Source organism: Oncorhynchus kisutch, linkage group LG1, assembly GCF_002021735.2.
Source record: "Oncorhynchus kisutch isolate 150728-3 linkage group LG1, Okis_V2, whole genome shotgun sequence".
Lineage (NCBI taxonomy): Eukaryota > Metazoa > Chordata > Actinopteri > Salmoniformes > Salmonidae > Oncorhynchus > Oncorhynchus kisutch.
In genome coordinates this window covers 42,478,784-42,493,661 of record NC_034174.2, presented here as the reverse complement: position 1 = coordinate 42,493,661, position 14,878 = coordinate 42,478,784, and the positions used below count along the sequence as shown (strand labels likewise).

General features: G+C 43.6%; 1 protein-coding gene across 6 annotated transcripts in view; it reads left to right on the top strand.

The window, feature by feature from the left end:
- LOC109893430 (SLIT-ROBO Rho GTPase-activating protein 3-like) overlaps positions 1-14,878 on the top strand; it is a 67,097-nt gene that overhangs the window by 25,342 nt on the left and 26,877 nt on the right. For all 6 annotated transcript variants that reach the window (XR_004210016.1, XM_031825002.1, XM_031825012.1 and 3 more), the window contains exons 3-9: positions 272-434; positions 2,328-2,390; positions 5,291-5,476; positions 5,815-5,943; positions 6,604-6,825; positions 8,862-8,963; positions 10,655-10,852. Coding sequence is in view for 5 of the 6 variants with exons in the window: in XM_031825002.1 (XP_031680862.1) it covers positions 272-434; positions 2,328-2,390; positions 5,291-5,476; positions 5,815-5,943; positions 6,604-6,825; positions 8,862-8,963; positions 10,655-10,852 (1,063 nt within the window). In the remaining variant the exon portion in view is untranslated. The remainder of the gene's footprint in view (positions 1-271; positions 435-2,327; positions 2,391-5,290; positions 5,477-5,814; positions 5,944-6,603; positions 6,826-8,861; positions 8,964-10,654; positions 10,853-14,878) is intronic.

Below are 14,878 nucleotides of genomic sequence, written 5' to 3'. Positions count from 1 at the left end.
TTAGTTTCCTTCTTTCACTGTGTGCTACTTCCTTTTCCTCCTCTACAGGAAATGAAGAGAATGTGATAAATGTATGTCTCATCTCCACATCAAAGCTTCATCTCACCTACAGGCTTTCATTTAACAAAACCTCACCTTCTCTGCTGTTAATTTCCACACTAGTATCTGCTAAACTCCACTGGTAGATTCCAATAGCTAAACGATAGTGGGGACATGCAATAATATTGGTTGCATTAACCCCCCCCCCCCCCCCCCCCCCTGTTATTTCCAGGAAAGACCAGAACCTGCTGTCGACAGTGAACTGTTGGTACTTGGTTCTGAACCAGACAAGGAGAGAGAGCAGAGATCATGCTACCCTCAGCGACCTCTACAACAACAACGTCATCTTCCGCCTGGCACACGTCGGAGAGGATGTCATCAGACTTTTCAAAAAGGTCAGGACCCCCCCCCCCCTCCCACACACACACACACACACACACCACAAGCACATGCACACAGAAGCTGGAGGAGGACGCAGGTGATACAAGGAAAGGAATTTGAAGGAGGGAAAGATTAAGTGGAAGCACATAGGGGTGATTACACACACACACACGCCTGGGATATTAACCTACAGTATGTGCTGTCAGGCTGGGCTAGTACCAACCCTGTCTACCTCTGGATGGCAGACTTACAGCTGAGAGATGTGTTCCCCACCTTCAAATGTCTTTTCTTCCCTTTCTCTGTGTCACCTGCTCCCTCCTCCAGCGTTTCCTGTTCTTCACAACATCTTTGTCTTTCTAAAGTGGTAAAGAAGCTACATCTGGTAAACAAACAAGTTTAATCGCAGCTTCTATCCTGCAATTTTCATGTCATTAAATGACTGAAGGATACATTGCTGCATGAAATGTCCCTGTTAATCTTCACCTAAGTATACACATTAGCTATAGCCTAGGACCCATCAGAGCTATAAAGCATGTCTCAGAGAGAGAGTTAGAGCAGAGAGTGGCCATGGTTCAGGGACTACAGTATGATGGAACGGTCTGGCTGGGGGAAGCACAGATCAGTATCGATCCACAGCAACCGGCTGAGGTCTCACATGATTTATGTCCTCTGGGAATGGATATGCTGTCAGGGGGAGCCGTGATGAGGCTGGGTTACTCTTTCCTGGTGGGCTGAGTTGTTCCTGCCTGGTGGGCTGAGTTGTTCCTGCCTGGTGGGCTGAGTTGTTCCTGCCTGGTGGGCTGAGTTGTTCCTGCCTGGTGGGCTGAGTTGTTCCTGCCTGGTGGGCTGAGTTGTTGCTGCCTGGTGGGCAGCTCAGAGAGAGGTGGCTGAGTAATTGCCTGTTGAAAAATGATAAAATCTCTCCCACTGCTGTTGAGTTGTGGTGTAAAGTCTGTTACAATGTCAAGGATGATAGCAGTAGCACCATCTATGCCATGGTTCCCCAACTGATGGATTTGGCCCACAGGTGGTATTATTTGGCCCCTCACATTTTCTGAGCAACATTTTTTTTCCCGTCACCATCTAAGGGCAGTCACATGGCCGTGACTGTAAAAACACCAGGAAATGAGCTCCAAGTTATTTTAATTTTGCAAATCTGTCCTCAGGTATTCCCACACTAAGAGACCAATGTTAGCATGGTTTGAAATGGTTATTTTAGTCATATGTTATATTTGTTTGGGCTTTTTGAGGTCAATTTTCAGTCTACAAATGATTTGTAATTAAGTTCCGGCCCGCCGATCATCCGCTCAAGAAAATAAAATCGTCATGGGCTGATCCCTGATCTATGCATTCCATACCACATACCATCTGGGTTCAATGTAGAAGCAAATATTGTGCAACATGAATATACTAAACCAAAAATAAAGTTAATGAATACTGTTTAAGTTGTTCTTATATGTGTAAATGTAGTGTTGCTGCCATAGCACCAATCTCTGAGGAAAGTGGAGTTCATTAGGCCTAACTCACTGCTGCTGGGCATAACAACCCATGGCCGTGACAACCTACCATCACTGACACCTAAATACTGCTCTTTTAACCTGTAACACACTCCGTAGTGTATTACTGAAGACCACTCTGCCTTCCATACTTCCTCGTCTATTAGCTGCCTGCCTGTACACAGCCTTTTTCATAAATAGAGAGAAACAACATGTCGTGTTGTTCAGTCATCTCTCCCATACAAACACGTCAAAGGGAAAGGCGTCTCTTCCATACAGACACATAATCCCGGGGAATAGCAATGTATTCATGCCTCAGGGAAACAACCAGGTCTGTTAATGGTGAACATGTTCTTCCTGTCACCTGTGAGATTGATTTGCACACTTCATGCTTCCTCTGCTTCTTTTCAGAGCAAAGACATCGGGGTGCAGATGCACGAGGAGTTGGTAAAAGTCACGAATGAGCTCTACACTGTGAGTAAACATGTCATTCTCTCGCTCTCTCGCTCGTCCTTCTTTCTTTCTGTCTCTCTCTCTCTGTTGCCTCTCTCGCCCCTCTTTCTTTCTTTCTGTCTCTCTCTCTCTTGCCTCTCTCTCTTTCTCACGCTCTCGGGCCTTGCTCTTTTTTCTCTCTCTCTCTCTCTCTCTCTCTCTCTCTCTCTCTCTCTCTCTCTCTCTCTCTCTCTCTCTCCCTCTCCCTCTCCCTCTCCCTCTCTCTCTCTCTCTCTCTCTCTCTCTCTCCTCTCTCTCTCTCTCTCTCTCTCTCTCTCTCTCTCTCTCTCTCTCTCTCTCTCTCTCTCTCTCTCTCTCTCTCTCTCTCTCTCTCTCTCTCTCTCTCTCTCCTCTCTCTCTCTCTCTCTCTCTCTCTCTCTCTCTCTCTCTCTCTCTCTCTCTCTCTCTCTCTCTCTCTCTCTCTCTCTCTCTCTCTCTCTCTCTCTCTCTCTCTCTCTCTCTCTCTCTCTCTCTCTCTCTCTCTCTCTCCTCTTCCTTAATATCTTTGTACTGTAAAGTGTCCCCTTCCATCCACTCCCCATGTTTGTTAGTTAGCCTCCTGAAGCTTACGCCATTCCGCTAGACCCACCTCAGACCCTCTGACTCTCTGCTCTGTTGTCTCTGGGTTGCCCAGGATCTGCCCAGAGCAGATTAGCTTTATCAGCACTCCAGCAGCACAGCCTAGCTGCACAGGTCATTTCTTTCTGCCCTGGAGGACATTAAGAATTTGCATTTTTCCTCCCGCTGTGAGAGAAGTTGTAGTTGAAGGAGAAACTGTACTTGCCATTGGCTCTGCTCCAAGCCGACTCAGCAGTTTCCACTGCAGTGGAGGTCTGCTCGCTGCCAAGGTGCGTCGTCACATATTTACATATTCAGCCCATGCTACACAGGATCAAACACAGATCTGTTGTTAAAGTTAATTGGCATCCTTCTCTTCTGTCTGTAAATGGAATGTGTACATGAAGAGTATGCATAAGAAAGCACACACACAATCAGGAAAGCCCTTTCCCAACAATGCAGTTAAAAAGTAAGAACATGACAAATGGATTTAAAGAAAATAGTAACACAATAAAATAACAATAGCGAGGCTACATATAAGTTATATACAAGGAGTACCAGTACCGAGTCGTGTACTGGGGTACGAAGTAGTTGGGGTGATGGATTTAGGTAATATGTACATGTAGGTTTGGTTAGGTTAGGTGATTGATTTGAAGTACAATGTACATGTAGGTAGGTGTTTAATTAACTGTTCAACAGTCTTATGGCTTTGGGGTAGTCCACGATCAGCTCCTTTTGTCTTCTTGACGTTGTGTGATTTGATGTGTGTGCTTGTGCATGCGTTAATGTGTGTTTGTGACAGGAAGGCACTCATTTGTGAAATGTGATGCCTATTTCTGGCATGCCAGGGCATTGCTCTGTAACACAGACCGTATGGACTCTATTGGCTGTTTAGCCAGAGTCCTGGATTACAATCAATATGTAGAGAATGACATTGTCCACCAGCCAGACAGCTAAACCAGCAGCCACATTACAGAGGCTGGTATTATATCAATTGTATTAGAATGTTGATCCTGTTTGTTTGTTTTGGTTGGAACACTGTGTTGAAATGGACATAGAGTGGCTGTGACTGACTCGTGTCGACACATGCAGTGTCTGTCCATTCACATCCCTCAGATAGATATTTAAGTGTTGTAGGCAGGCCAGTGAGCATTGGTAAAATAACACGACCACACTGTGCAGCAGCAAGCATGTAACCAATTGAAAATGCCTGGGCTTTAAATGCACTAAATGGCCACATGAGGAATGATTCTGCATGACATACAACAGAATGATACAGATTTTCATTGATTTAGCTTTTTAATCATGTGTACGCCTCATTATACGTTCACCTGCACGCAGTCGGTGACCTAGTTAATAGCTAGTACTTGTACATGTTTTATGTACAGTGTTGATGCATAATGCACAATTGAGCGCCAGCTCGGCTTCAACACGTCCCCAGCTTGATCTGACTTCAAGTCAGAACCAAAGGCTCCTCTCTTGTTTCACACCCAGCAGCAGCCAGAGGAACGAGGAAGGGTTCTCTGTGACTCGGCCCGAGAAAAAGATCTCTGTAACCTTGGCTACGACAATCTTCCTGCTGGTTTCACTTGCGCTCTCCTCACCATCGATTACCTCAGTCAGAGTTGCTAGGAGACGTGTAAGAGAGAGGGTGAGTTTGTAGTGCGTGAGGGGAGGGAAACAGAACAGAAGTAACCTAATTTTAGCACCCGGTCACAAATCCTTAACAGATTTGACAGTAGCTGCCTTTCTGTGTTCTCATTCCGTTTACAGGACACGCGGATTAGTATGCCGAATCCTAACTTTAGATATGCACGTCTAACCAATCTCCCATTGACGTCGTCTGTTACGCGCTTATCGTGATGTTTTAGGGTATTGCCTCGTTACGCCGTTGAGTTAGTCTCGTGACCAATGTCAACGTCCAGACCATGAGCCTTGACGTGAACTTTGTGTACATGTAGTTGATTTTTAATGTTCTGTACGATGTCCTGTTTTAATGTTCTGTACGATGTCCTGTTTTAATGTGCTGTACGATGTTCTGTACGATGTCCTGTTTTAATGTTCTGTACGATGTCCTGTTTTAATGTTCTGTACGATGTTCTGTACGATGTCCTGTTTTAATGTTCTGTACGATGTCCTGTTTTAATGTGCCGTACGATGTCCTGTTTTAATGTGCCGTACGATGTCCTGTTTTAATGTGCCGTACGATGTCCTGTTTTAATGTGCCGTACGATGTCCTGTTTTAATGTGCTGTACGATGTCCTGTTTTAATGTTCACACTGACACACCGCTCTAACCCTTGTCGTCCTCCTGTCCCTGGGTAGGTGATGAAGACCTACCACATGTACCACGCCGAGAGCGTCAGCGCCGAGAGCAAGCTGAAGGAGGCGGAGAAACAGGAAGAGAAGCAGATTGGCAAGGCCAATGAGGTCAGCACCAGCCTCATGCGCCACGACGACCGCCCACAGCGACGCAGCTCCGTCAAGAAGATGGAGAAGATGAAGGAGAAGGTGTGGCTTGGGCTGAGTGTGTGTGTGTGTGTGTGTGTTCTCCTAATTGTCTGTAAAAGCTCTGAGGACATGGATGCATTAGCCTCTGACATTTCATCAGTTAATGTACAGTATATACTAATGACCAGAAACGTTAACTGGTTTTGTTGCCGTGGTGAGACTGGACCTCTTGTTTCATATGTCGCATGTAAATGATTTTGATCAGATTAGACTTCCATAGATGGAACAAAATGTTTTACACCCTTGGAATAAGAATCCTTTTAGAGAGAGATCATCTATGGTTTACTGATTTTTGTCTCTCTGTCTCACTCTCTCTCTTCTTCTCCCTCTCTCCCCAGAGACAAGCCAAATACTCTGAAAACAAGCTGAAGTGCACTAAAGCCCGGAACGACTATTTGTTGAACCTGGCCGCGACCAATGCTCTGGTGGCCAAATATTACATCCACGATGTCTCTGACATGATAGATGTGAGTGGGTGGTACAGGACATGCTGATTACAACAACATGAGAATGTTAGAATCCATTTGGTACACAAAAGCCCAGTAGCATCTTGTAATACAGGGTATTTTATTCAAAGTTAGCGTTCTATTGATTGCAATGAATAATAGATACAATAGTTTGATTGATTGAAGCAGAGTAGCATCTGACACAGTATCTCCTATTTTGTTTGAAGTTAGCATTTTATTGATTGCAATGGATTTAATGAATAATTGATACAGTAAGATAGTTTGATAGATGGAAGCATAATAGCGTCTTGTGACACGATCTCTCTCCATTGGTTTGGGAAATAACATTATGTGCTTCCCAATGGTGGTAACCATAGAAATATAATTACTAGAACAGACATTTCCATTGTAGTAGTTCTAATTCTATGGTAATGACTGTATTTGGTATACATATTTAGTAGACATTTGAGGAACGATTGTCAGGTTCTAGATGGAAAAAAAACAATGATTGTGAATGTGACTTTTATGACTGGGTAGTTTTCCTACTCATCCCAACCTCGGTGAGGTTTATGGTTATTGCTGTCATGATGACTGTGTATTTTTCCTGTCTGTGACCTGGGGAAAGGGTTAGTTATTTCTATTGTAATGACGGTGTGTTGTGTTGTCCATGCCTCCCCCCAGTGCTGTGACATGGGCTACCATGCCAGCCTGGCGCGGACCCTGAGGACCTACCTGTCTGCAGAGTACAGCCTGGAGACGTCCCGCCACGAGGGGCTGGACCAGCTGGAGGGGGCCGTGGATGCCATGGATGTCAGAGGGGACAAACACAGGGTCATGGACATGCACAGTCAGATCTTCTGCCCGCCCACACGCTTCGACTACCAGCCACACATGGGCGACGAGGTGAGGGAGGCGGAGGGTGCGTGATTGGAGGGGTGATTGTAACAGCAATGCCAGGGTCGAAAATATACTGCTGAAAATTCTGTTTTTTTCAAGCAGATTTTCTCTCTACTCAGCCTCTCTGCCTCCCTTTGTCTGTCTTGAGGTTTCAAGTGCAACATTGTATCAAATCAATCAACTGGGTCTGGCCTGAAGCTGTCTCTAGTGAACTTTGCAACATTCTATCAACTAGCCTATTCCAGGCCTTCAAGGTTCCCCATGCCAGTGAGCTTGGGTCAGACAGCTGTTTTTGTGCAAGGGAAAGGTATTTTATGACTTTTCCACTGGATATATGGCATCATCAGATCATGGTATTTTGCTCTTTCACAATGAGGCTTGGTTATTATTGAGGAGATTGCTGGAAATCATTTTCAAATAGGAACTATTAGGCTATCATCTGCAAAGATGTTTAAAAAAAAAAAAAGACTTCATTGACTTACTCTTACTGTGTGGGGTGAAGAAATAATGACTGAAAAGCTCAGCTTATTAGTGGTAGATATGGTGAGTTAACACCAGCAGAACATCCCCAAATGGCCACTTTCCTGCATATGTGCACAGCAGGCCAGGTAGGCTACTTCTGTGCTTGCTCCCTCAACATGAACAAGACAGAGAAACCAGACCCACGCTCATTGCTCACATGGAGCACTCCAAACAAAAGATGATGAAAAATATTGGCAAAACTTGTAAATGATAGTTACGAAATGAACCTAAACTTGTTTCTCACAAGTCAAGCAGGTTGTGAACTCTGCAAAACGCATTTCCACCCCAAGAATGAGAGTGGTAAATGACTGTAGGCCTAATTAGTAATACAATGCATTAACAGAAATGAATGTAACCAAATGACGGGCATTAACGGTACATTTACTACTGGTGACGTACAGTATGTCATGGGAATGGGTCATGATGAACAATCAAAGGGCAAATAAAACAATGAATGTGCAAAATAATTGGTGGGAGACAGTTGAGTCTCTTGTCTCAACATTAAAAAATATACACATCTTCACACATATCTTAGATGCTTTTCCGCTGACAGCTGCAACTCAATAATCAACTAGGCCTTTTGCCACCTGCGCTGCCTATGAAAGACTTCCTCATATGCCATTTCTCTCCTGTTCTATTGGTTTTCATATCAACTTTCTTTTGTTGTCCAGAAGCCAAAGGCACAATCCTAGTCATATTAGCAACCCGTCCTAGTCTTTCTAAGTAGATTTTCATCTCTGTCATATACCGCTGGCATCAGGTTCACTGTTTAGAATCCCGCAAATGATTGAAAATGATGTTTTATTGGCTGCTTTATTGCAGGAGTTGCATGTTCTGTTAGAATGAATTACCATAATGTTGTTAGGTTCTGATTATTAGAGTAATAACTCAATGGACACTGAAAGCTTAAACCCAAGTTTATTCTTCCCAAAGGAACGAACAGCTGAATCGATGAAAACATATTCACCCAAGCACTATTATTTAACTCTTTCTCCTATGCTGTGTCTCCTCCTACCCATCTGAGCAACCAATGCATCTCTGTTGCTAGACAGAACCTTAGTGATATCTGTTCTTCCTCACTTCATCTGACCTGGACTCTACCCCAAAGTGCTCACTCCTCACCAACGCAAGGCTGTCATGGTGACTGGCACCAGACTGTCTCTCTTCTCCTCCCAGAGTTTCCCTCCCATAGGATCCCTGATGGCTAACAATAACATATCCTGACATAATGTAAACATTATACATTACTCTCTGTCTCTCTGTCTCTGTGTGTGTGATATGAAAAAGTATATTTCCTATTCTCAGAACCCAACAATGTAAATGTTATTTCTGTCATTCTGAGCAACGGGGGTAGACGCCCTAATGGGTTACGAATCCAATGCATATGGGTCCTGTAAATTTCTCAAATGGCCAGTCAATTTAAATCTTTAAATCACCTTGTCCGGCGCCACATGTTCTTAACGGAAACACTGATCTCTATCTACAGTATCCATCCATCTAATCTAATCAATCTTCACCAGGTGTGTCAGGTGAGTGCCCAGCAGCCGGTGCAGACGGAGCTCCTGATGCGTCACCACCAGCTCCAGTCCCGCCTGGGCACGCTCAAGATAGAGAACGAGGAGGTGAGCTCTAACCCTAACATAGTCACATGGTCAGAGTCAGTAAACTTACCACCTGGGCCATGTTCAGTAGGTAAAACATTGTAGATAGGAATGTTTGTCCTTATTGTACATGTCAGAGAATGTTACAAAAAGGTACCACATCGTTGGTTCTTAATAGACAGAAATGAGCACGTGAGAACGATAAATTATACATATCTATGTTTTTTAAATGTTAAACCCACAAACTTAGTCAATCCCCCCAAAATCGAAGTCCAATGGTCACTTTATGGACGCTATAGTCTCGTTTTAATCCGATGTCTAGACTAGGTAGGCACAGAAAATACTCTTACAACTCAATTGCTAATAACCCTGTTAAAAAGTCCGGTAACGGCCAGAAGGCTCATTATGAAAGGCGAGGAGTGTGTTGTGTACCTTCAAGGCGATTTTTCATCTAGATTGGTATCATATTGGCTTAGATATGATAGTAGGGAGATTTGAATTTAACATTATACTTACACCTATACTATTGTGTGTTACACAAGTTGTGCCCTGCTGAACATTTTAGGGAAAAACATGCATACAGGATATGGAAACATTCAGTATGTTAAAACTGATATACTTTCAGTCTTTTCTTGTCTCTTCAGAAATCCATCTAGGCAGAGGCCTATAGGCAAACATTGTGACTCATGTTTAGATGCACATCATGAATACTCAAACAGACAGGCTTATATCCACTCAGGGCCAACAGATGACCTCAGCAGCTCTGGTGAACCACACACTGACTGCATTACTGTACTGTTGACCATGTTCATGTCGGCTGGAGGCGTTCTCCTACTCACACTATAATGAAGCGCGCGCGTACACACTCACACACACACACAGTCCCTCCCTCTCACAAACATTCACACACACAATAATGCATTCACGCACACTCTCTCTCACAAGCGAAGTGTAGCCCCTGGGATCGCCTCTCATCTAACAAGCGGGCAGGGGAGCCCCTACTTTATGAGGACTGTCACCCAAGCAGCGTTCATGCACAATACATCTTCTAAACTGACGAAGGTGTGGCCCTAGGGTTGACTCTCATCTTCCATCTCTTCCCCGTCGCCCACCAAACCAGGCAGGCAGCCAGGCCCTAGCAGCTAGCACTACATCCAGGCCTCCAGCTACAGAGCCTGCCTGCCTGTCCGCCTGCATGCTGCTGCAGTGATTCAGACAGATGTGTGTAAAGGTCACCATATTTGTGCTATGCGTTCAGCTTATCTCCTATGAATATGGAGGTGCTCCCTCTGCTCAGTTCCTCTCCCTCTCAAACAGACAGAACACCAGTTATCTTCCTAATTATCTTCACACGGTCACACACTCACACCAGAAAACATGTCCCCTACCGGGCTGACTGAACTTTACATTATATATTATGCAAGCGGTTGTAGGATGCAGTACTGTGATCAAGATGGTGTCTGCAGAAGTCATACTAGTGTAGATGTGGGACATTTTGTTCTTTAATTTTACATTTAGCTCTTAAAGGAAAAATCGACTCAAACTATCTTTTGGTATTTGTTTCATTAGTCCACTGTTCATACAGTCCCATACAGATTTATACAAGCATTATACAATTACAATTGAAGTCTCATTGTGTGCAAGGAAAACACTGTGAATATTGATGTTGTGACACAGTTTAATAATGACTCTTCCCTTTTTGTATTTCTTAGGTAAGAAAGACCCTGGATGCCACCATGCAGACGCTGCAGGATATGCTGACGGTCGAGGACTTTGATGTGTCTGAGGCTTTCCAGCACAGCCAGTCCACTGAGTCGGTCAAGTCTGCCTCGTCCGACTCCTACATGAGCAAGGTCAACGTTGCTAAGAGACGAGCCAACCAGCAGGAGACGGAGGGCTTCTACTTCACTGTGAGTGGCTCTGATAAGTCACTTGACTTAAGACTTCACTGTGATTGGCTTTGACAACTAACTACGCTTACAAAGCAAATGGTTTTTTTTCTTCTCATTTGTATGAATGCTTCCTGGTACAGTACCTTGCAAAAGTTTTCATCCCCCTTGGCGTTTTTTGTATTTTATTGCATTACAACCTGTAATTTAAATCGATTTTTATTTGGATTTCATGTAATGGACATACACAAAATAGTCCAAATTGGCAAAGTGAAATGAAAAAAATAACAATATAAATAACAACAAAAACAATATAAATAACAACAAAAACAATATAAACATAAAATGAGCTGCGCGCATATGTATTCACCCCCTTTGCTATGCATATGTATTCACCCCCTTTGCTATGCATATGTATTCACCCCCTTTGCTATGCATATGTATTCACCCCCTTTGCTATGCATATGTATTCACCCCCTTTGCTATGCATATGTATTCACCCCCTTTGCTATGCATATGTATTCACCCCCTTTGCTATGCATATGTATTCACCCCCTTTGCTATGCATATGTATTCACCCCCTTTGCTATGCATATGTATTCGCCCCCTTTGCTATGCATATGTATTCACCCCCTTTGCTATGCATATGTATTCACCCCCTTTGCTATGCATATGTATTCACCCCCTTTGCTATGCATATGTATTCACCCCCTTTGCTATGCATATGTATTCACCCCCTTTGCTATGCATATGTATTCACCCCCTTTGCTATGCATATGTATTCACCCCCTTTGCTATGCATATGTATTCACCATCTTTGCTATGCATATGTATTCACCATCTTTGCTATGCATATGTATTCGCCCCCTTTGCTATGCATATGTATTCGCCCCCTTTGCTATGCATATGTATTCGCCCCCTTTGCTATGCATATGTATTCGCCCCCTTTGCTATGCATATGTATTCGCCCCCTTTGCTATGCATATGTATTCGCCCCCTTTGCTATGCATATGTATTCGCCCCCTTTGCTATGCATATGTATTCGCCCCCCTTTGCTATGCATATGTATTCGCCCCCTTTGCTATGCATATGTATTTGCCCCCTTTGCTATGCATATGTATTCGCCCCCTTAACAACAAAAACAATATAAATAACAACAAAAACAATATAAACTTAAAATGAGCTGCGCGCATATGTATTCACCCCCTTTCCTATGCATATGTATTCACCCCCTTTGCTATGCATATGTATTCGCCCCCTTTGCAATGCATATGTATTCACCCGCTTTGCTATGCATATGTATTCGCCCCCTTTGCTATGCATATGTATTCACCCCCTTTGCTATGCATATGTATTCGCCCCCTTTGCTATGCATATGTATTCACCCCCTTTGCTATGCATATGTATTCACCCCCTTTGCTATGCATATGTATTCACTCCCTTTGCTATGCATATGTATTCACCCCCTTTGCTATGCATATGTATTCACCCCCTTTGCTATGCATATGTATTCACCCCCTTTGCTATGCATATGTATTCACCATCTTTGCTATGCATATGTATTCACCCCCTTTGCTATGCATATGTATTCACCCCCTTTGCTATGCATATGTATTCACCCCCTTTGCTATGCATATGTATTCACCCCCTTTGCTATGCATATGTATTCACCATCTTTGCTATGCATATGTATTCACCCCCTTTGCTATGCATATGTATTCACCATCTTTGCTATGCATATGTATTCACCCCCTTTGCTATGCATATGTATTCACCCCCTTTGCTATGCATATGTATTCACCCCCTTTGCTATGCATATGTATTCGCCCCCTTTGCTATGCATATGTATTCGCCCCCTTTGCAATGCATATGTATTCGCCCCCTTTGCTATGCATATGCATTCGCCCCCTTTGCTATGCATATGTATTTGCCCCCTTTGCTATGCATATGTATTCGCCCCCTTTGCTATGCATATGTATTCGCCCCCTTTGCTATGCATATGTATTCGCCCCCTTTGCTATGCATATGTATTCGCCCCCTTTGCTATGCATATGTATTCGCCCCCTTTGCTATGCATATGTATTCGCCCCCTTTGCTATGCATATGTATTCGCCCCCTTTGCTATGCATATGTATTCGCCCCCTTTGCTATGCATATGTATTCACCATCTTTGCTATGCATATGTATTCACCCCCTTTGCTATGCATATGTATTCGCCCCCTTTGCTATGCATATGTATTCGCCCCCTTTGCTATGCATATGTATTCGCCCCCTTTGCTATGCATATGTATTCGCCCCCTTAACAACAAAAACAATATAAATAACAACAAAAACAATATAAACTTAAAATGAGCTGCGCGCATATGTATTCACCCCCTTTGCTATGCATATGTATTCACCCCCTTTGCTATGCATATGTATTCGCCCCCTTTGCAATGCATATGTATTCACCCGCTTTGCTATGCATATGTATTCGCCCCCTTTGCTATGCATATGTATTCGCCCCCTTTGCTATGCATATGCATTCGCCCCCTTTGCTATGCATATGTATTTGCCCCCTTTGCTATGCATATGTATTTGCCCCCTTTGCTATGCATATGTATTCGCCCCCTTTGCTATGCATATGTATTCGCCCCCTTTGCTATGCATATGTATTCGCCCCCTTTGCTATGCATATGTATTCACCATCTTTGCTATGCATATGTATTCACCATCTTTGCTATGCATATGTATTCGCCCCCTTTGCTATGCATATGTATTCGCCCCCTTTGCTATGCATATGTATTCGCCCCCTTTGCTATGCATATGTATTCACCCCCTTTGCTATGCATATGTATTCGCCCCCTTTGCAATGCATATGTATTCACCCGCTTTGCTATGCATATGTATTCGCCCCCTTTGCTATGCATATGTATTCGCCCCCTTTGCTATGCATATGCATTCGCCCCCTTTGCTATGCATATGTATTTGCCCCCTTTGCTATGCATATGTATTTGCCCCCTTTGCTATGCATATGTATTCGCCCCCTTTGCTATGCATATGTATTCACCCCCTTTGCTATGCATATGTATTCGCCCCCTTTGCTATGCATATGTATTCACCATCTTTGCTATGCATATGTATTCACCATCTTTGCTATGCATATGTATTCGCCCCCTTTGCTATGCATATGTATTCGCCCCCTTTGCTATGCATATGTATTCGCCCCCTTTGCTATGCATATGTATTCACCCCCTTTGCTATGCATATGTATTCGCCCCCTTTGCTATGCATATGTATTCGCCCCCTTTGCTATGCATATGTATTCGCCCCCTTTGCTATGCATATGTATTCGCCCCCTTTGCTATGCATATGTATTCGCCCCCTTTGCTATGCATATGTATTCGCCCCCTTTGCTATGCATATGTATTCGCCCCCTTTGCTATGCATATGTATTCGCCCCCTTTGCTATGCATATGTATTCGCCCCCTTTGCTATGCATATGTATTCGCCCCCTTTGCTATGCATATGTATTTGCCCCCTTTGCTATGCATATGTATTCGCCCCCTTAACAACAAAAACAATATAAATAACAACAAAAACAATATAAACTTAAAATGAGCTGCGCGCATATGTATTCACCCCCTTTGCTATGCATATGTATTCACCCCCTTTGCTATGCATATGTATTCGCCCCCTTTGCAATGCATATGTATTCACCCGCTTTGCTATGCATATGTATTCGCCCCCTTTGCTATGCATATGTATTATGTATTCACCCCCTTTGCTATGCATATGTATTCACCCCCTTTGCCCCTAAATAAGATCTGATGCAACCAATTACCTTCCGAAGTCACATAATTAGTTCTATAAAGTCCATCTGTGTGCAATCTGTTTGTCACGTGATCTGTCACATGATCTCAGTATATATACACCTGTTCTGAAAGGCCCCAGAGTCTGCAACACCACAAAGCAGTACTATGAAGACCAAGGAGCTCTCCAAACAGGTCAGGGACAAAGTTGTGGAGAAGTACAGATCAGGGTTGGGTTATAAAAAAAACAATCATA